The 22287-nt window shown below is 38.6% G+C and overlaps 2 protein-coding genes across 4 annotated transcripts in view; one reads left to right on the top strand and one right to left on the bottom strand.

Annotated features, from left to right (window-relative positions):
* Nucleotides 1-10092, top strand: part of BRD10 (bromodomain containing 10) — a 59980-nt gene extending 49888 nt beyond the window's left edge. For 2 of the 3 annotated variants that reach the window (XM_062017636.1, XM_062017635.1), the window contains 2 exons: nt 41-228; nt 2254-10089. In XM_062017636.1, the coding sequence (XP_061873620.1) occupies nt 41-228; nt 2254-5885 (3820 nt within the window). In that variant the 3' untranslated portion in view covers nt 5886-10089. Of the gene's footprint in view, nt 1-40; nt 229-2253 lie in introns of all 3 variants that reach the window. The other variant, XM_062017637.1, reaches the window with a different exon arrangement.
* A 5672-nt stretch (nt 10093-15764) lies between these two features.
* Nucleotides 15765-22170, bottom strand: MLANA (melan-A). The gene is made up of 4 exons (XM_010203494.1): nt 22097-22170; nt 18901-18997; nt 17320-17421; nt 15765-15833 (listed from the first exon to the last, which is right to left on the bottom strand). The coding sequence occupies exons 1-4, from the start codon at nt 22168-22170 to the stop codon at nt 15765-15767; spliced, it is 342 nt and encodes a 113-aa protein (XP_010201796.1).
* Nucleotides 22171-22287: the final 117 nt, after the last annotated feature.

The raw sequence follows: 22287 nt of genomic DNA, 5'->3' as shown, positions 1-22287 counted from the left end.
AGTGTGGTTTTTTAGTAAAGTTGGCTTTGTTATTTTCAAGGTCTAGATTGAAGAAGGACTACGATGACTTTAAAAGACATCCAAACAATGATAAATTTACCAGAGAATTGTGGAGGAATGATGAAAGTGAAGTTGATTCTGGCAAAGATTCTTTTGCAGTAGCATGCGGTAAATCTTCGGATTCTGCAGAACATGTGGAAGTCCCCAAAAAACATCACTCAGACAATGGTAAGTATTTAGTAAAATTTGATAGTATGAACTTGATTCAGGAGCTTAATTTTCCCATGCAAACTTGTATCCTACTTTTAAACTTCACTACTACTGTGATAATGCTGAAATAACTTGGCATGCCTGTCTGATACGTGTGGATGAGACTAGAAGAGGGCAGACAAGACCAAGATAAAAATTCTGCTTAATGCAGGTTTTTACTATTTTTGTGCTTAACTATTTCTGTGATAGCATAGTAGACCTGCTCAGAATTTATGTGTATGATGGGTTGACCTTGGCTGGCTACCAGACACCCACCCAGCCACTCTGTCACTCTTGTTCCATAACGAGATACAGAGAGAAAATAAGATGGTAAAGCTCATGAGTCAAGATATATACAGGGAGATCTTTCACCAGTTACTGACATGTGCAAAACAGATGCACTTTGGGAAAATTCATTGTTAAAAATAGAGCAGAATGGTGAGAAACAAAGACAACTAAAACACACACACACCGCCCTTCCAGCTCCACCTTCTTCCCAGGCTCAACTTCATTTCTAATTCTTCTACCTTCTCCCTTGTCAAGTGGCAGAGGAGCAATGACAACTGGAGTTTGAGGTCAGTTCATAACACTTGATCTCTACTGATTCTTCATCACACTTTTTGCAGTGCTCCGATGTGGGTTCCCTCCCCTGGGATACAGTCCTTCATGAAGTGCTGCAGAGTGGGTCCTCTCCATGGACTAGAATCCCCCAGTGTAAGACTGCTATAGTATGTGTCCCTCATAAGCCATAGCTGCTGTCAGGAGCCTGATCCAGTATAGACTCTCTTGGGCTGCAGCTTCCCTCAGGGCATATTCACCTATTGTGGGATGGAGACTTCAACAGCCTGCAACGTATATATCTCCTCCAGCATAGCACCTTATGGGAGGGGGTCAACCTACTTAACCATGGTTTTCACAAGTTGTAGGGTAATCCATTCCAGTACCTAGAGCACTTCTTTCCCTTCCTTCTTCACTGACCTTCATGACTACAGAGTTGTTTCTCCTACATTTTTTTCCTCACTCCTCTGTCACACTCTTATGTGCAGCATTTTCCATGAGACATCACTAGCCTTGGTTGCTGATGGGCTCATCAATGTCCTGCAGTGGATCTGTTTTGGAGACAGCTGTGTCTGGCACAAAGCAAATCCTGGCCTCTTCTCAGAGAAGGCCTCTGCAGCCTCACACTGACACAACCTTGCCAAAACCTCAGTGCACAGCCCTTCTGTCCACCCAGCACTCTGCATCATGGGACCTCTTACCCACTTGATGCATCCCCTGCTCTCTGGCTGCTCCAGCTCAGTTCTTACTATGAAAAATATGGTACTCCCACAGTTGTCCCACAGGCACCCCACACTGACAAGTCCACCTGGTGTGCCAGCCCATACCCTAGCCTCCCCTGCTCACTGGCTCTTCTGGTTTGAGATTTGCTTCCCCACACACTGGATTTGAGGAAGATTGAGCATCTAGCAGCTGGCACCAGGCACACAGGCTACGACCTCCTGCTTTGTCCTTGCATCCGCCCCTTCCTCTGCACACCCCTTCATGGGCTTGTGTAGCTCTACCAGTTCCCTCACCTCTCCCAGCCCAGGGTCCAGGATCCCCCTCATTTCATATCATTTGCAGAGTCCAGCTTGATCTTCCTGGAAGGGGCACCTGCAATTTCTTCATAGCCCATCAGTTGGTGTGATTGGTAAGGTTGTTTCTTGTCCTTGTGTCCATGTTTGTTTTGTTAGATCTGTCTATATTTTTTTTTTCCTGGCTTCTCCCTTTTTTCCTTGAGGTAGCCTAGCTTGCTGTTTATTCCTTCCTTCTTTCCCAGTTACCTCCTTGTTGCATTGAAAAATGTCCCTGACCGGATGTCCTTAAAGAAGCTGACATTCTCCTTCCACATATCCTTATACTTGCACACTTGCATTTTGCCCTAGGCAGAGACTGTAAAATTGTTAGATAGAGTTATCAATTGCAAACATGTAAAACGCAGTTTCTGTTTTAATATCCTTGCAGATGAAATGAATATATTAGAGATGAATTTACCTGCAGGAAAAAACAGAATTCTGAAAAAAGAATCAGCTTCAAAAGAAATACAGAAAACACTGCCCAAGTGTGTTAAACGACAGTCCAAGCAAAGTAGTTGTCTGGATGAAAGCACTGATGAGCTTCCACCAAGGAAGAAAGCTAAACTGAGCACTAATGAGGCTGTAGTCCAGAGTTCAGAAAGTAGCCTGCAGCCAGATAGCTGTTTGACTGAGCTGAAACAATTGGAAGGGTCAACTCTAGAATTGTTTTCATTGACAGATCCTGCAACATCGGTATCAAACTTTCTGAAAGGGACCAAACCCATCCAGGCCTTGCTTGCCAAGAATACTGGGAACAAAGTGACCTTAACAAGTCGACTGTCACCTCCCCCAGGCATAAATGAATCTACTTCTGAAAAGCCAGTGTCACCACCTTTGGAATCAACACTGATAAAACCAGCATTGCCTTGCCAGACCAGTTCACAGTCTCCTCTGCAAATGGTGTACAGAATGCCAAATGGCTACTGTGTGCCAATAGACCTTCACAAGAGCTCCGTGAAAATTCAAATGCAACCTGTGATTGACCCTAAAACTGGAGAAAAAGTCATGCAACAAGTTCTTATTTTACCTAAGAATTTTCTTATTCAGCAGAAGGAGGGAAATACTGTGTCCAAGGACATTCAGTCACTACAGCAAAAATCATCTGAGCTGCGCTGTACAACTTTACCAGAAATACCAAATATCAGTGTTTCTTTAACACCAGTTGTGGTAACAGGCCCTGCAAATTCTACCACTTGGCCACCTAGTACAACTTTTAAGAAAAATATTACCCACTTGTCACAAGTTACTGATACCCTGAACACTACACAAGCCTTGCATGCTGTGACTTCTGCAGATAACTTGCTCTCATCAACAATTAAAGTGAGCCAAACTGAAACTCACAAAATCAAGACTACAGTTTCAGCTGCCACATTCCCTGTGTCTTTGACTTCACCTGCTCTTTCCACAGCTAGCCAGTCTTTGATACCACCACCAGCACCAAGTGGGTCTACAAACACCGCTTCTGCCTCTCTCACATCACAGCAGACAACTGATTCCTTCGAAACTAGGCAAGAGCTGAAGACCGTGTGTATAAGAGAATCACAGTCTATTCTGGTCACAACACGAGGTGGAAACACAGGAATTGTTAAAGTGCGAACAAACCCAGACCTGGTTTCACCTAGTAGTTTACCTTCCAGTTCAGTTTTAACTTACACACCTCAAATTCAGGCCTTTCTTGTGCCAAAAACCACCACATTATCATTCTCTGCTCTTCCATCTGTAGCAACAGCCATGTCTGGTCTCCCATATAATGGACAATCACCTCTTTCTGGATGTGCCCCCTCAACAGCTTCTTCTGTTAACATTCCAACTTTCCCAGCTGATTTTACCCAGGCAGTGGAGAAAAATATAAAGTTCACATTACAGCAGCCTGCTGTTGGAGGCACTTTGAGTCACATAATAGCAAACACCAGCTATGTGTCCCCTCCTACATTGTCTTCCATTTCGTTAGCTAGCAGTTTGATGTCAGCAACTCCAAGCAGTCCTGTTAGTGTGATGAGCATTGGACAAAATAGCACTGTTTTAAGTCCAAATACCTCTGTGCAGCAACAAAGTGATACTAAAATAAATCCTGTTATACAATCTGAGTCTAATTCGGCAGGCATTGGAGATTTAATCACTGGTACTCAAGTGCAGAAACTTACATTAGTCGCAAATCCACCCATTTTATCGCACTGTGGGCCATCAGGAGTTGGTATTATACCCTCTCCAGCATCCACTGGTGTTAATACCCAGAAGTTAGTTTTCATTAACACACAAATTGCTAATGGCTCATCAATGACCAATCTAGTTGCAGAGTCATTGAAACATAATCTTCCTTCCTCCCTAAGCAAAAGCTTTGTTAGTGCCACAGAGCAACCACATTTGGTTCTGATCCCATCTACCGTAGGAGCACCAATAAGAATAAATTCATCACCAAAAATTGCTCAAGTAAAAGATGTGAAAATTGGACTAAATATAGGTCAAACCATTGTAAATACCAAAGGCAGTGCACAACAGGCTCCAGCAGTTAATATATTGCACTCTGCTGTCTCTAAGGGAGAAGACAGAAGGAGCATGGGCTTGGCACTGTCTTTGACAAGTAGTAGTACTTTGGTCCCTGTTCCAAATTTTATGAGTCAAAGTGCTGTGTCAGGTAATGAACCTGTACATATTACAACAAAAGCTGAAAATGCCTCTACAGTAACAACAGCAAATGCATGTGAGGAATCTGTTTCAGTAACATCAAGTGCAACTTTTTCTGGGACATGGCCCACTGTCTTGATTGGTGGAAGCAATCCCTCAAGAATAAGGCCAGTTCTGGGTAATCGACTGTGTACACCAAATGTTGGAAATACTGTGGGTATATCAACTGTGAAAACAGGACATCTTGCATCATCTGTGCTGATTTCAACAACACAACCAGCAGTACCTCCTCAAAACCTAGCATCTGCTTTGCAGTTTCCAGTCATTAGCTTACCTGGATCTGTAGCTGCACCCCACAAAGTGTTACATACAGTTCCTCAACTGGCAGCAGTTTCAGCTCCTCCTCCTGTACCAAAAAGCCAGTTGCCTACATTACTTCAGTTTCAGCCATCAGGAGTTTCAGCTGCTATGCCAAGTAATGCAGGTTTTCACAAACTTCAGAGTGTGTTGCCCTCTCCACCACCAAATACAGGTAAAGTCGTTAGTTTTCCCAATGTTTCTTCCATACAATGCCAGCAGGTGCCTCCCAGTGTAGAGAAACAAAGTCATGCTTACCCTTGTGCTTCTAATCTTCAGATGTCTGCAACATCACCAACTATAACAAGCAAGGCAGGAGGTCATTTGAATGAACCTTGCGTTCAACAGAAAATACTCATTAATACCTGTATGCCTTTGGCACCTGGAACTCAGATAATGATTAATGGTACTCGTTTTGTTGTTCCACCACAAGGCCTTGGAGCTGGCAGCCACGTTCTTCTTCTCTCATGTAATACAAAACAGACTTCTCCATTAGCTGTTAGCTATGGTCAAGAGGCTCAAGGTGTACCCACTGTTAATCCAATAACCTCAAAAATCATGCTAGCACCAAGTAATTCATTAAGTTGGCAAATGTCAAAGCATCCTTTGAAAAGCTCTACAAAAATTGTGAACTCCTTTGGCTCTGCAGACACTTTACCTGTTGTACATGCAACACCCCACATATTTAGTACTCCAGCTAGCACTTGTACTCCACCATCTGCAGCAACACTTCCTGTGTCTTCAGTGATAAAATCTCCTGTTAATGTTGTAGCTACATCTTCTGTGATTCCTGCTGTTTGTCCTCCAAGCTCTCATTTACCAAGCAACACTTCAGTGTTTCACTTAGACACTTCTATCAAAAAACTGTTGGTCAGTCCAGAGGGAGCTATTTTAAATGCTATAAATACTCCAGCATCAAAAGTTTCATCTCCATCTTCATTTCTGCCTCCTGTTGTGTCTACAAGCAGAAGTCCTACCATTGCCTTCCATGCCTCTCAGTCATCTTGCCTTGACAAACCTGACAAAGCTGCATCTTGAATTTACCATAAATGAGCCACTTTGAAATTTTGGGGATTCTTCTGACTTTGGAACTGTTGAATAATTTCTGACATTGTTTGAAACAGTTATTTACTCGGTTGCTTAACATTACAGTTAATTGCTGTTTACCTGTGGGGATTAGAACAAAATAAAATGTATTTAGTTTGTCAGAGAAAAGCTTTCAGAGTTCTTGAGTAAAGATTTCAGAGATTACCAGTGAGTCCATTAAACATTTTAGTTTGGAGAAATCTAGCCTTTTGCACATGTTTCATCTTACACTATGGACTGTTTGCCAGTGTGTTTATGACAGTGTATATCTCCTTTTTATTTGTCAAATTTATTTCTGATTTGTTGCTGTAAAAAAAATATTTATGCATTGTAAAAATGCAGTCTATGGATAGAATTGTACATACTCATGATTTCCTAACAATCTGTACTAAACTATATGTACAAAGAACTATGCTGTCTTATTTATGTTTTGTTTACATAATGTATAGTTTTTTAAGTATTTTAGTAACTTTGGACCAGTGTACTGTTTAGCAACAATGCAGAAGAATTTGCATATAATAAATCAAGTTGCTGTACTGCTGTGTGTTGGCAATAGTTTAAAAATATGTATGTCTGTCACACCAATGGCAGAATACATACATATATTCATCTTCCTACTTAATACAGATGCATCTCAGCTTTTGCTGTATAGTAGAAAGAAATTATTTAATCTCTTTTGCTCTTCTTTGTGGTTTACATTTCACATTACTTGACAGGAGTTGGAAGGAAGGTCTTGTTGATCTTCACAGTACAAGGCAGGATAATTCTTAATAAATGTGTGATTATATTGCCTATAGTCTCCAGTGGTGTGGGGAGGCTAGAAATGGTTTCCTCAACACCAGTCTGAATCAAACTGATTGCTATGTGGGACTACTATATTTTATCACCATGCTCATAGAGCCATCAAACAGTTTGTTACTCTCCTTTTACAGTCTTGTGTGCATTTCCACATAGCTGGTAACTGTAGCAAGGTCACTGTTTAATCTCCTGTCTCATCATAACAAGCTACCCGTTATTTTTTTACCAGTCATGCTTTCTAGATCTGTACGGTTTTTTTCTTTAGCTTTTACTTACTTTATCTGACAGGATAGTACTAAGACATCACACAGTATTAAAGGAGGCCTTATTAGTGCTTTGAATGGGGATAATTCACATATTACATAAACCTTCCCTTTTTATGCAGTGTGTTCAATGTTTGTTGGCCTGGGTTCAGCTTTTGATCTGGCAAAACCCTTGAGTTATTTTCTGCAGATCAGCTGAGTTCACAGGCTGTGGTGTTCATCTAAGTAGGGAAGTTCTTTGGTGTCTTTTGAGGTTTAGAGTATAAAGAAAGGGTGCCTGTCAAGCAGCTCTTATTTTATGGAAGATGATGATTTCACAAGTGTTGTTTTAAAATCTGAAGTCATAGTCTCTGTTAGTCGCTTGGAAGATCCAGTCTTTGGCTTATCATCTTTTTATGTGTGGCAGGTTTTTTTGTTAGTTTTGTTTAGAAACTAGAGGGGAAGATTTCAGAAGAACTCCTGAATATTGGTTTCCTTTTTAATAGCTATGACTTCAAAGGGGGATAAAAGTTTACATATCAGTATTTAGCAACATTCTTAGACTGTTTTTCATCAGGATGAAGCTTAAGCTTTTGCTTCTTACCCTCCTGAGTTTTCTCCTTCCCTTCCCCATTTGCTTATTGGCAGCTTATTTGCTCTGTGGTGACTCTTTCATATTGTTCTGGAAAGTAACAGGTGACTAGGGTTCTAGGAAAGCAGAGGGAAGACAGGCTGTTGCGTTCCATGGGTACCTTCCATTTCTGCACTAACTAAAAAAATTGAATTGGGAAATTGCTTCTTTCAGTCTCCATCTGATTTCAAGGCTGGAAAAGATGGAAGCTGTCCCATTTTGGGGTGAGAGAAGGATTGGATTTACTTTAGAAGAAGCTACTTGGTACAATTTTTCTACTTTTCATTCATTAAAGGTAATAACATGATTGATTTTGAAGACACCTAGTAGTAAGTGGTGTCTGCCTACCAGAGTTTACAGTATCAAGGGTTTTTAAATCTGAGTGCATTTTGTAGTTGAATGCTGCAGATAACTTTTTCAACAGAGGAAGACATCAGAGAGTGGCGGTTTCTTTGTAGACATTTTACGTATCTAAAACCATACGTACCTGGAACACATTTTATTTCCATTTCAGTGGTGGAACCTTGCGATTGACTTTCTTGGATTTTTCTCTACTCTTACAATGGCTAGTTTTCCTTTTAAATTTTTGTTTATGTTTGTTATAGAGTGAAAGTGTTGTTTGGAAAGCTTTAGACTAGGTTCTACTATTGCAAGTGGCATGGGTGGATAAAAAATCTTGCATGGTGTTTTTCTGTGTGCTGATGTAGTAGAAAGATTTATGCCATAGTTAATTCTAATAAAGAGAAAAGTTAGAAGAGCTTAGTTGAGGAACTCAAAACTGACGTTACTTATCTGAAAAATTTATTAGGAAATTTCTGAATTAGTACGGTAATATTTTAAAATTGTTTTATAAATATTTTATAATTTGGTAGACAGAAGCTTTGCAACATGCAAACTTTGATTCACTTCAACTTGAATTTTCATGGGCTTTATTTTCTACTGGACATATAATTCAGATTCCAAAACTTACTGGAGAAAGATTTGAGTCTTCTGTGTAATGGGATTGCATGATTCATTATTTTGTAAAAACAAGTTTTCTTCATTTTTGTGAATAAAATTCTTCTTCCCATCAGTCTTCTCCAATAATGTGTCAGTCACAATACGACCTTCTTTAAAAAGAAAGTAAATAGCCATTGACAAATTGCTATGTGATTTTTGTTTTCCATACCAAGTATATAGTGCTACTTGCAGCACAAAAATAGATTATATTCACATATGCAATGGAAAAGCAGAACTACCCACATCTTGAAGTCAAAAAGACATTTTATTACACATATAAACAAATACAGCTAAATCAGTTTTTGAAGAAAAAGTTCAACTTTTTAGAGCTTGTAAAATGCCTTCCTTTTAGAGCCCTTCAGATATTACAGATATTCATACACTATATTATATACAAAACTTTGGGATTCTTAATGACTTTTAGCATTTTGAATTATACTGAAGTGGACATATTCTGCACAATAATCTTGCATTGCTTTGAGCTGAAAGCTACGTTCATTTTGCCTCAGTGATCAAATCTCTCTGTGTGTGCTGCCATTTTCTTCTAAGGATTCTGCCTCTACCATACTAGAAGTAATCAAATTTCACAAGAATTAGGATTCATAGAAGTACTTGTTCAAACCAAATTGTCGTATTGTTAAGTCATTGAAACCCATTCTGATTTCTCCATGTGACAGCAAAGAGTACAATGTGAAAAATGAAGCAAAAGTTCTCCTGCTAAGTGAAACTTGTCTCATGTAAGTAGGCCAGAAGATCTCTAAAAGCTGGCATTTGAAAGATGTCCATACCCTCATCACAGAGTTTGTTTCGTAGTTGGTTTGGCTTACATTTTGTGGTAATGCAGAATTTTAGTAGTCAAAATAGATTTTAAGGTAAATTAATCATTTTTACTGCAGCATAGTATTTCTTATGATGAGGCTATTTCATTTGAAAAGAACAGCTGGATGTGCTCACAAAAGACATAAATTCATGTAGCCTATTCTCTGTAAATTGCACCTGATGTGAGTTTACTGACTCAAAAGTAAGTATCCTGACATCATATCTCTTTGAGCAGTCATTAGTAGCCATCAAAAAAGGACATAATAACAGAACTGAATACTCTGACGGTATCCACTAATCTGTGAGAGAGTCTTCCTCAGACAATTGTGATTTTGGGGTTTTTTTCAGTTTAATAGCTCTCTGGTTTTTTCTTGGTGAAACTGACAAGTCTTTCCAGAATTGTTCTTGAACACGTGTAAGCTGTTATTATCCACAGCATCCTGTGGTAAAGAGTTTTTCACACAATGTGTAAATAAATATCTTTCTTACTGAACTCGATACCTCCTAGTTTCATTTGATGCAAGTAATATTTATATTGTAAGATAAGCTAAGCCTTTACTTTTTATTAATTTTTTCATGTGTTCTATGTCTATCTTTGCCATGTTGATTGTCTCTTTTCTAGAATAAAGATGTAATCAAATCAATTATTTCTGATATGGAATAAATCAGTCATTGTCATTGCTGTGTGTACCTTTTTCAGTTTTAGTATATCCTTGACACGAGGGAGAATAGTGCATGTTCTAAAAGCACTACAAATCCGTTCAGCAGTGTGATGATTTTTCTTTCATAATAATCTATTTTAAATTTTTGAGTGGTTTATTACTTAGCCTTTGGAGTGGGTCTGCTGCTTAGCTTTATACTAAGATTTTCATAGAAATATAAATTGTAAACCAAACACACAGCAGTGTCAAATTCTACTTATATGACTAAACTACTTGCAGAATATCATGAATATAAAAAAATCATCTTTAAACTAGATTATTGCAACCAGTGCAAGTCTGGCACTGTCCTTTCTTTGTACACTTCCTAATTTTGCTTGGTTTAGCTCTCTTGGAAACATAGAAGGACTAAATGCTGTAATAATTTTGAACGTGATGACTATTTAACTCTTGTTATTTTTCTGCATAGGAGACAAGCTTAAGTCTGTGCATTAGGTGATCATTTCATAGACCTTGGCACCCAAATACATTCTGGAAATTTAAAGGGGCCATTTTTGCAAGCGTGATGAAGAATGTATTTTAAATATTTTCCTTGAAGCTACATTGGCATAAACTAAACTTTTAAGACCCTGTTAAACATGTCTTTTCTTCTTCTCTCAAAATGCTGAATTTGCTAATCAGTAGTCACACCTGGGTGTCTGGCATAAACTTGGAAACCAGGATACTTTGTTGTTTCATATATTTATGACCAGTGCCGAAGATCTACAGAAAGTTGGTGGTGTTACAGTATCTTTTCCCTAAGGCTCAGATAAGCTAAACACAATAAATGGAAATGGTATGTAAAAGCAAAGTAAATGTAATTAATTGCTTATAATGTTTCTTGAAATTAAATTGATTACACAGGAAGTGTATTAAAATGTGCGTAAATATTATTTTCCATGTTTTGCAGATAAAGGCAATGAAGTACAGGGTTCTCGCAACATGGAATAACTGGGAACAGGATCTTTGATCCTTTGACTCCTCTTCCAGCATCTCATCCATAAATAAAGGTTAGACAACTAGTTTACTGCTTTGTTTTCCTTTATTCTTGCTTTTTTACAGAGAAGAAATAGTTAGAAAAAGAATTTGTTTTCAAGAATGTGAGTAGCACTGACAAGTAATATAAAAATAAAGTAGAACAGGAGATAGCAAAAGAACAACTGAAATAGATTTTGGAGATTGTCTTCAGGCTTTAAAACTTTAGTTGTCAGTATCAATGTCATAAAGACAGTATACATCGTTAATTACTTGTTCATATTGATTTTCTGTAGCAAATGAATATGTGTAAGATAAGACTGTTTTGGCTATCTATAGGTTATGAACACCTAGTACCAGTATATACATTGAGATCCTGTCCACATAACGTGCTGGTATTTGTAGAATCATTCCTCACTCTAGGTTTTTTTCAATCACGAACAGCAGTAGAATAGAATATCAAGGGGGTTCTCAGAAGAATCTTTGACAGACAGCCACAAAATGTAGAGGAGGCCTGTCCTGAAGTGCTTTCCTCTTTCCACAGCCTAAGAAACTGATGCAAAAGTACAATCTTTTGTTTAAAAACAGCTGTATTTGAAAGTGAGTTTCTTACTTTGACACATGGAATGGAAGTGAAATGGCTGGTACAGCCGTCTAGTCTTCACATGAGGTGCACCTTTGGGCAATTATCTCACCATAGTGGACAGTAGAAAATACTTAGTGTAAAGAACAAAAAATAAACCAAGTATGAGTTAATTTTCACCACTACGTATACATAGCCCCCAATCCAACAGTAATTCCAGGAGAATTGTATGAACTCAGCCTAGACTTACTTGTGACATGAAAGAACAGATTTTTGCAGCCAGAGAATGGAGTATTGGAAAAAGGTAAGCAGTAATTCAGAGAAACAGAGTAGAAAAAGCAATGCACATAGAAGCCTAAAATTGCTTCTCCTGATTAAGAAGTGGTAGGAGAGATAGCTTGGATCCTGCTAAAAAGCAGAATTTTTGAATGAGGAATTGACTGAAATATCATTGTTCTTACTGCTGGTGAGGCCAATAGCTAAGAGGTGATAGATCATGTGGACTGCATATCCTGGGGATTGCAACTGTGAGAAAGCCAGACTTCATGAAGCTGTTTGTTTGACACAAAAAATTTTCAGGAAGAGATTTCTAGAGATACAGAAACTGGAGTAATTCATTACAAGGTAGGCATCTGGTATTTTCTAATCCTTGCAATGATTCCTCTACAGGAGGTTAATCATTCTATGATTTTACTGCACATCTTGAAAGAGTTCCAAGATTTTTCTGAATATGGTTACCAGATGAAAAGCCTAAAGTTCCTCCTGCAAACAGCTGCAAATCTAGCACTGAACAGTGTCTAAAAGGGGCATCTGTTTTGCTCCTGAGTATCAGTAAAGTTACTTGGGGTGTTAAGTGAGAAACAGAAATCAGTTGCTTCTGCCACAATAAATGAGAAAGGACAACTGAGTAGAAATTGAAATATTAGACCTTTTTCTTAGAAAATACTCTTAAATGACAGGTGAGTTCTTTTTCTAATAGCTACAAGAATGCAGCTGATGATAAGGTGCATCGAGGAAAGAACTGCGAAGAAGCAAGGCTGCTTTTCTGTGTAGACAGAAAACAGTGAACGTGCAGCAGAGCAATCTGTTTCTCCCACTCAGAAATACATACTAGCAGAGCTGAAAAGACCTTAACAAAACTAGTAAGAAAGACTGAAATGTTTATATTAGGCCATCAGTCTTTATCGCATACTGATTTTTAATTGACTTATATGGTGTTCCTCTCAGGGAAGGAGCAAGAGTGGAGCAAGTCCAGAAAGAGTGGAGTTTACCACTGCCATGTGGCTCCTAGGAGGTTTCTAGGGAAGCTAGAGAAGGCAGGAACTGTGGTTTGTAGCTTAGGTGTCAGTAGTGTTGTCACAGGGGATTCTACATTCTGGCCCTTTTTTCCTGGTAAAATAAAGACCAGTAATCTGTGTTTCTCTTCAATGGGTAAGTTTTGAGAGATGGCTCAGGGTGGATGATCATGAGGAGGACTGGGGTCTCTTGCTATGAGCACAAGGCATTTAGGGCCACTGCTACTCCAAAAAATTTAGTCTTTTGCGTTTGCCCAAGAGGAGAACCTATTGTGGACAAAACATCTTGAATAGCTAGATTTTTGCAGCAAGTATAGTAATAGTTCTTAGAAAGGAAGCTGCCTTTGAGCCAAGGACTGTCCAGGGAAAGGAAGTGAAGTGAAACCAGAGGATTGTGTAAATATCCTGAATACTGAGTTCCAAAAAAGGGCCGAGAGCTTGTTTTTAGCTGTCAATGTGTACAGAATTTGTAGATAGTAGCTGTAGATAGTTTCTTTAACTTTTTACTGCTTCTAGGTTACCATTATTACTGTATGTAAAATTTGGTACAGATGTGGGGGCAAAAGAAAACAGTGGAAACTTTCAAACAGTTTTTGGATCTAATGGGCAATAAAATACATTTAATGAAATGATGTGAACACACAGCAGCCTTTCAGTTTTGTTGCATGGTTTAATATGCAGTCAACTGAAAAGTACAAATTAATAAATACTACTTCTCCAGAACGTATAACCTTTTCCTTTACATAGAAGTGATTTTAAAAGCAAGAAAATGTACTCTTATGTCATATAAATATGTGGAAGCACTTCAGCAAAATAAAGGCTATTTTACCAATATTAGATGTAATCGTAGTGTGAGTGATGGAGCTTCCACGTATATAATGTACTACTCCATTAACCTCTTTTTCTTGCTCTTAATTTTCATGCACTAATTAGAATCTGAGACCACTATCTAACTGTGTCTATAAAGGAAGACTACTGCTTTTGCAGGAAGGAAAAATGAGAGGACTTTCCAAGAGGGCTTATCTATCGTTTGTCTATAAATTATTGCCGAAGTTCAATACTTCCAGCTCTGACTACTGAGCATTTCCAGCAATTGGCATCATGTAGTTGTAGAAGTAAATTATTATTTCTGCTTAGCCAATATTAACTTCCTCGCCATCTTTTGAAATGGCTAGTAACATATTTAATGCTGATATCACTGAAAAAATGTGAGGCATAGAATTATAGGATAGTAAGGGTTGGAAGGGTTTAGAGATCATCCAGTCTGAACCCCCCTGCAGAAGCAGGGCAACTTAGATCTAATTAGGTCACATAGGAACATGTCCAGGCAGGCCGTGAAGACCTCCAAGGAAGGAGACTCCACAACCCCTCTGGGCAGCCTGTGCCAGGGCTCCCTTTTTTAAGCGTTGGAAATGACATATGTAAGACAGCTTTTAGGTTAAAGTACCTCTCTAATTTTCTAAATACAAGTATCAAATGTATAAAATCAGAGATATTGATTATAACCTTTCACATCACTTTATTACCCTCCAACAAGTATCTAATTCTACTAATCTGTATAAACATTTTTGTTACAAAACATACATTTCTAAAAATCTGTCTTAGTATTTATCACCATACATAGACTTAATGTTAGGCAAGTACATCTACTTGTATTTAAAACTTTATTTTGTTTTAAGGTGTTTGTGTATTTAATAACAAAGAACTGGATTATTTGCTAATAGCAGTTGATAATAGTTTTATGAAAATAGTTTTCTTCTGTTACTACTTTTTATTGTAATGAATGTGGTATAGTTTACCTGCCTTCTGCTGAGAGATATCACGCCTTGTGTATAAATTTGTTGATTTGCATATAATCTTAAATAATAATCTGGTAAGTAAACAATAACAAAAAAGTCTAAGTAAACAATAGCTGCATGATTTATGTGTATCTCAATTCTTTGTTATCTATTACTGCTGGGCCTCTGTCATCCTGGAAAAATTAACATCTTGGAATCTACTGTCCTCTGTATTCTTCAAGGAATGCGGGCTTCAGACATTTTCTCATATTGTTTTATTACATTAGAAACAGGTGACACAAATTTCTATACCTACCAATTTTTTTTCTCTTTCTCACAAGACTGACAGAAAGAAAATAAAGGTCATAGTCATTACAGGCATTGACTGGTGTGAGATAATATGGACTCTAAGCAGAAATTCCTAGGTTGCCTGGATCATGTTTTATGAGGAATTATTTTATTAAAGAATGTAAAAAAGTGATGCAAGGCAAAACTCTGTTGTATACAGATCTTGGAGGTTAATTTTAGAACTGCTGGTGAGGAAAATGGTTAATCTTTGTAACAGGAGATGTAGTCAAATGGTTTTGTCCATTTTGTGACAGATTCTTGTAGATCATGTTCTGAGGAATACTTTATTTATTTGTTTTGTAAAGAAAGTGAGAGTAAGTGGGGAAGATGTAAAGAGAAATGCCAGCACTTTCTACTCTCGTTGATACTCAGTGGTATATACTTAACTCACAGTGGATTTATGGAGGATGCAAGATACCCAGACTTGAGTACATTAATCTGACCCCAGGAAATTAAAAAAAAAACCTAAACCAGAAGCATGTTCAGATTTATTGAGGCATCTCAAGAACCAGCTTTGTAACCAAAGCATGAATAATTTTCAGCAACTGCAAATGAAAGCATTTAATTTTTTAGAATTATTTTAGATTTTGGAAAGGTGTGCATATACAGGAAATTAAGACAGAGCATGAAGAAATTGAATTAGTACGTTTAAAGATTTCATGGTATCATGGTGAATAAGGTGGTGGTGACTGATCTGCAGCAATTTTTTCATAAGCTGGTGGAGCATCAGGCACCTATGGAAAGGAAAATGAGTGTGAAAGATTAAAAAACAATTGAAGTACAAGAAGATTACATTAGAGATGCAGAGAGGTAATTACCTTCATAGCTTAAAATAGCTCAGCTTTTTCACTATGTCTTTATTTTTATAGGGTTAGTTTTTGCTAATATGTTTTTTGGCTTTGCATCAGATTGGATTCATGTTGTTGGTATTATTCATCTAAAGAGAGGTTTTTCAGTGTTTTAAGGACAGGAAAGTTTTTTAACTAGGATATTTTTTTAAATGTTGAGAATTCAGACTAATATGATGCAGGTACATTGTCTTATTCCCAATGTTAGCAATATGGGCAGCCTTACTTAAAATTGATCATAAATTAGTCTTTTACCTATTCTAAAACTATTCAAACACATCCAATAAATTGTCATCTATGTTTATCAATGAAGGTTTTGGTTTTTTTTTCAAATTAGAGATCTGAATATTCATCTTCCCATAATGATTAGAATCACAGAATCAGAGAATGGTAGGGGTTGGAAGGGACCTTTAGAGATCATCTAATCCAACCTCCCTGCACAAGCAGATTCACCTAGATAAGGTCTCATAGGAACATGTCCAGGTAGGTCTTGAAGACCTCCAAGGAAGGAGACTCCACACCCTCCCTGGGCAGCCTGTACCACTGCTCCCTCACTCTCACAGTGAAATAGCTTTTTCTTCTGTTTAAATGGAACTTTTTGTGTTCCAGCTTCATCCCATTACCCCTTGTCCTGTTGCTAGATACTATAGAAAAAAATGGATGTCCCAACCTCCCGACACCCACCCTTTAGATAGTTGTAAATGTTAATAAGATCTCCCCTCAGTCTCCTCTTCTCCAGACTAAACAGCCCCAGTTCCCGCAGCCTTTCCTCATATGAAAGATGTTCCAGTCCTCTGATCATCTTGGTGGCCCTGCACTGGACTCTCTCCAGAAGTTCCCTGTCCCTCTTGAGCTGACACAGGACTCCAGATGAGGCCTCACCAGGGCAGAGTAGAGGGGGAAAAGAACCTCCCTTGACTTGCTGGCCACACTCTTCTAGAATGTGTTTCCTAATTCTTTTAGAGGAGCTAAGACCTTGAAGTTTTATAGTGTTCTCTAACAGTCCTTGTCAGTATAGTCTATACCAGACAGTCCATTTGTTGTTCGTCAGGAGGACAGAATACCTAATAAGGGAGAAGTTTGTTTGTTCAGTATATTTCAGCAGTCAGGTGTTACATCATTCTGAGAGATTGCATAATGATCATACAACTTAAGAATAGAAGTAGGTGAAGAAAGAGGATTTTGTAAAAGAAGAATTCTTAATAAAAGATTTGAAAATCCTTTTCACAGTAAAAATTCTACAAAATACTACTTTTTAAGTTAACATAGAAGCGTTGAAGATCCAACCCAGGGAGCATACCCCAAGAAGGAAGTCGACAACAAATAACTCTTTACCAAGATTGTCTCACTATGTCTTTGAGTTGCAACTTACCACAGAATTAAAGTTTCGGTACTCATGCAGAGGCATTTTGCAGTCCAGTGTTTTCCCCTCACTTACTGTGGTTCGTATTGTCCCCACACTAGAGCTTTTACTCTGTGACAGATCATAAAGAAATATTTGGAACATGAAAGGAAGAAGAGAACATGAAGTTGGAGCCAATTAGGCATCAATTCATGTTTGATGCCACTCTTGGAGTGTGTAGGAGAACCTGAGAATAGGGCTAAACACAGTACCAGCAGGTAAGGGAGAAAATCGGCCTGTCACTTTTTGCAGTCTCTGCCAAGACATACTCCCTCTCCCATATTATGCAATTGCATCTCCAGAAAAATGAGTATTACATATTTTAGTTCCAGGACTGCTAGAGGAACTGACACCTTCTCACATACCTGAATGCCTCTTCCTTTTTGTTGCACTAATTTCTTCTTGTAATTTACAATCATTTTCTTTTCTGCTTTTCCACTATTTTGTATATATTCTGTTCCAGTTGTCCCCTAGCCAAAAAGCTTAACAAAAGATTTTTGAAAGCAGAAATCTGCAACAAGAGGGAACTAAAGAAGGGATTGTGCCTTTTTGCCATGGTGTACAAAGCACAATGTACAAAGCATAAGAGAATTCTAGTTTGCTTTTCAAAGCGTTGGGTCTATTTTTTAGCATTACCTTCAGTTTTGCAACATTTCCCTGTGAAAGTTCAGGTTTTGTGTATCTACCACTTGGTATATGTATTGGATAGATCACTGGAAAGGTAACAGGACAAAGTTACCAGAAACAACAAGGAAGTAGATTTACTGATTTAGATGAGAGATATGGATTTTAATTCCAAATGGTCACATCTTATTTGAAGCATTAGGTAAAGTAAAAAATATTTACTGTAAAACATATAATTGGATAAAGCTTTCACTTTAAAGGATTAAAAGTGGCCTTGCTTTTGTAGGAGGGAGAGCAGAATATAGAAGATTTGAGGCTTCTAACAACAGTTGCTATACTTTTTAAAGTATTTTTTAAAGAGACAGTCCAATTTTTTAGAAGTACTATTTAGAAAGCAAACCTCAAACCTGCCTTGTTATTTTGTTAATCTTAAAACTGCAAGTAACTTTTATACAAATACAATATGCATCACCCACACATGTGCATAATATTTACTTAGTCACTTGTAAAAGTTATTTTTCTTCTTTAATCATAGCTTTCCTTATTTAGGGGTTAGTCTTATTAGTATAGTGGATATTTCCATCTAAATGAAAATTTACAGGACACATCTTGATTTTGTGTAAATATTAATGCTTCCTAGGGATCCATTTTTCCACTGGCTTCACCTCCCTGTGTTTCTGCTTCGTCTTACCCTTTGCCTGACTTTTGAAAATCATTTTCACAGTAAAAATTGTACTTGCAAGTTCTCCAGGGCAAGCTATGTTTAATATTTTGTGGTTCTACCCAAGTATCTTGCCTGAGATAATGATGTCCTAGGACAGATTTGATATTAGGATAGATTTTATGTTCTCTGCATTAATATAATGCAAATAATGATAGTATGTTGTCAAAATAATAGCATACTAGGAAATGAGCTGACGTGCTTACCCGCAGACTTTTATAGCCACTACGTCTTTTGTAGTACCAGCAGCCACAGATAAGGAAAATTGCCAGCACCAGAATGAGGAGTCCAATACCCAAAGCTCTGTTGCAAAAGCAAAACAAAGTAATTAATGCCAGAACAGGATAGGTTCTTCTAGGAGCAAGGATGATTACAGCAAAACTGTGTCCTTTTACCAGAGGAGGGCATGGAGCAGAATTTACTTCAGAAAACAAAGTATCGGTAACTTTAGCCAGTCTCTATAGATTAAGCAGTTAGCTAGGTTTTCTGCCAAGCACTTAAGTATGTTAAAAACTGCTTCAGAGATCTACCAGTGACTGCAGCTTGTCAAAATGTACCTGTCTGCAAGTGCAACAAATAGCATCACAATATTGAAAGAGAATATTAAATCAATTGCCACACCTGCAGAGACACAGCTCCTATTCTTGAGGCAGTGTGTATTCAAAAATGTATCCTAATAGCATCATATTGTAACAGCTGCTGGTGACAGGAGTATAGTGCATAAAACACTGCACAACCTCAAAACCACAGAATCAGAGAATCTTAAGGGTTGGAAGGGCCCTTGAAAGATCATCTAGTCCAACCCCCCTGCCAGAGCAGGACCACCTAGGGTAGGTCACACAGGAACTTATCCAGGTAGGTTTTGAATGTCCCCAGAGAAGGAGACTCCACAGCCCATCTGTGCAGCCTGTTCCAGTGCTCCAGCACCCTCAGTGTGAAGAAATTATTCCTTGTGTTTCTTTGGAAGCTCTAATATTCCAGCTTGTACCCATTTCCCCTATCATTGGACATTACTGAGAACAGCCTGGGTCCATCCTCCTGACATTTACCCTTTACATATTTGTAAACATTAATGAAGTCACCCCTCAGTCTCCTTCAAACTGAAGAGCCCCAGCTCCCTCAGCCTTTCATCATAAGGCAGGTGCTCCACTCTCTTCACCATCTTTGTGGCCCTGTGCTGAACTCTCTCCAGCAGTTCCCTGTCCTTGAACTGATGGGCCTAGAACTGGAGACAATATTCCAGATGTGGTCTCACGAGGGCAGAGTAGAAGAGGAGGAGAACCTCTCTCGACCTACTCACCACCCCCTTCTAACACACCCCAGGATGCCCTTGGCCTTCTTGGCCACAAGGGCACATTGCTGGCTCATGCTCATCCTGCTGTCCACCAAGACCCCCAAGGCCCTTTCCCCTACACTGCTCTCTAACAGTTGATTCCCCAGCCTGTACGGGTACATGGAGTTCTTCTTTTCCAGGTGCAAGAATCTACACTTGCCCTTGTTCAATTTCATTAGCTTTCTCCCCCCGCAACTCTCCAGCCTGTCCAGGTCTCATTGAATGGCAGCACAGCCTGCAAGGGTGTCAGCCACTCCCTCCAGTTTAGTATCATCAGCAAACTTGCTGACAGTGCCCTCTGTTCCCTCATCAAGGTCATTAATGAATATGTTGAATAGTACCAATCCCAGCACCTACCCCTGAGCGACTCCACTAGATACAGGCCTCCAACTAGACCCTGCCCCATTGATCACCACTCTCTGCCTTCTTTCCTTCAAACTAGTGTAAGAAACTTTGAGTTATTCATAAAGGGCTCTGTAATTCTTTAGTCTTTGCTCCATGACGGGCACAGTATTGGTGTCACTGGGTCATTTCAGACTGTGCAAACTGTGCTGTAAAACATCCTTCCCACTGCTTACTGGGGACATGGGAGAAGTAGCACAGTTCCACTATCTGTCAGAAAGCAAGCTGACAAAGTAATGGCAAGTTTTCTAGTCTTAAAAGCCCTTCCTCCTCTGCTAATATACAGCCCATTAACACATACAGAGTTCACTCTTTTTTTTTTGTTGTCTGCTCAGGAACAGAAGAGTCTGAAAAAAAAAAAAAAAAAAAAAAAATGCTTAAAGGGAAAAGAGGACAGGAGAAAAAAATGACCATGTGGGTCAAGATAAACCCTTTCTAACATACTTTTGTGTGTCTTGTATCCAGTTGCCCTGCAGTAATTACCACCAGGCTTTTCCACTGGGACTGAGAAGTCAGGTATGTGACTTGTCAGAGACCTGTTAAACCTATGTGCTGTTGTTTTCACTGACTCAAGGTCTTGTGAAGGAGTGTTTCCTTGTGACCTAAAAAGCCTGAAAGAAGATGCAAGCAGATTCCTTTTGGAGAAGAGGCTGTCTTTTTTTTGGAACTGCCTGTGTGCTGTTTGAAGCATGAAGCTTCTTGGAGCCAAAGGGATTTTCAGGAGTACCTTAATCTTGCAAGTTACTTCTGCCCCTTCAAGACTTCATGTGGTCTTGAAGCCCTGTTTAACCCAAGAATACAGCTCACAGCATTCACTTGTTTCCTGGTGCAGCTGTGTTGCAGCTGATCATCAAAGTTACATGGTGCTTCCACTGGTGGTGTTATTGTCCCCAGCACAGTTAAAACTTGGATTGATTTCTTCTCCAGGCACTGCCTTTTCTACATTTTGAGACTGCTTTCTGCTTTTCACATGCTGTGTAGTTTTAGCCATCCAACAAGTCACCGAGTCTGGAGGCCAGCAAACCAGTACCGGAAGCACATTCCACATGCAGTCCCAAGCACATTAGAAATATCTAGCTAAAGTAATAACACATCATCAATGGGATGGTATCTCTAGTAATCTAAGATCAAACGTATTTTATTGTAAGCCAAAGCGAACAAAGTGTTTGTTTGTTTTAGTTCTGCCTAAGCTAAGTCTCACCCAGAAACAATTTACTGAGAGTTACATTTATATGGCATTGATGTCTCCATCTGCTTTTTGATGATATTATACCATTTCACTGATATTATTCTTTAGGATGAGAGAATGTCCCTTTGAAGTTCTCAAGAGAGGTATGTAGACCTGGAGATGAAACTTAAAAATCAGCTTGCAACAGCCCCAAAAAAAATTCTAAATGAGGCTCAAAATGAGTTTTGTTATAAAGGTTAATGACTTGTGACCATATGATCAAACTCTAGATTATTCAGTTCTGCAATTCTAATCTTTTTAACTGTTGAGAGTTCTTTATGATTCTGCAGTGACAGACATTAGAGACAGCTACAGGGTAGCTACACTGCAGTCCACCTCTACAGCGTTGATTTGTTCTGATACCGTTTTCTACATTTCTTTCAACATAACATTTTTTTCACCAGGTTATATGCTAACATAGGTTTTGCTTTATGCTTACTCTTCTGCTGCAAAATAGCTGCGTCCTTTCCCTCTGAAAAAGTTGCCATCTGGATTATGGTTTCCTCTGGGCATTTTGTGTGCTTGATCCTGCTCAAACCTACAGGATAGAAATACATTGCCTTAGTGCAATGAATAATTTGTTATCTTTAAAGCATAATATTATTATCTCTTTGTTTTAGCGGGAGCATT

The sequence above is a fragment of the Colius striatus genome, chromosome Z (assembly GCF_028858725.1).
Source record: "Colius striatus isolate bColStr4 chromosome Z, bColStr4.1.hap1, whole genome shotgun sequence".
NCBI classification, from domain to species: domain Eukaryota; kingdom Metazoa; phylum Chordata; class Aves; order Coliiformes; family Coliidae; genus Colius; species Colius striatus.
Note: the sequence above shows the minus strand (reverse complement) of the source record. Positions and strands in the feature narration are given on the sequence as shown.

What these genes read in the sequence shown, in the direction of transcription:
- MLANA (XM_010203494.1), bottom strand. Translation starts at nt 22,170, where the DNA reads ATGCCCAGAGGAAACCATAATCCAGATGGCAACTTTTTCAGAGGGAAA. An exon ending in AGCTATTTTGCAGCAGAAGA is followed by an intron (nt 18,998 to 22,096) that starts GTAAGCATAAAG and finishes CTTTTGCAACAG; the next exon opens with AGCTTTGGGTATTGGACTCC. An exon ending in ACCGAAACTTTAATTCTGTG is followed by an intron (nt 15,834 to 17,319) that starts GTAAGTTGCAAC and finishes TCCTTTCCATAG; the next exon opens with GTGCCTGATGCTCCACCAGC.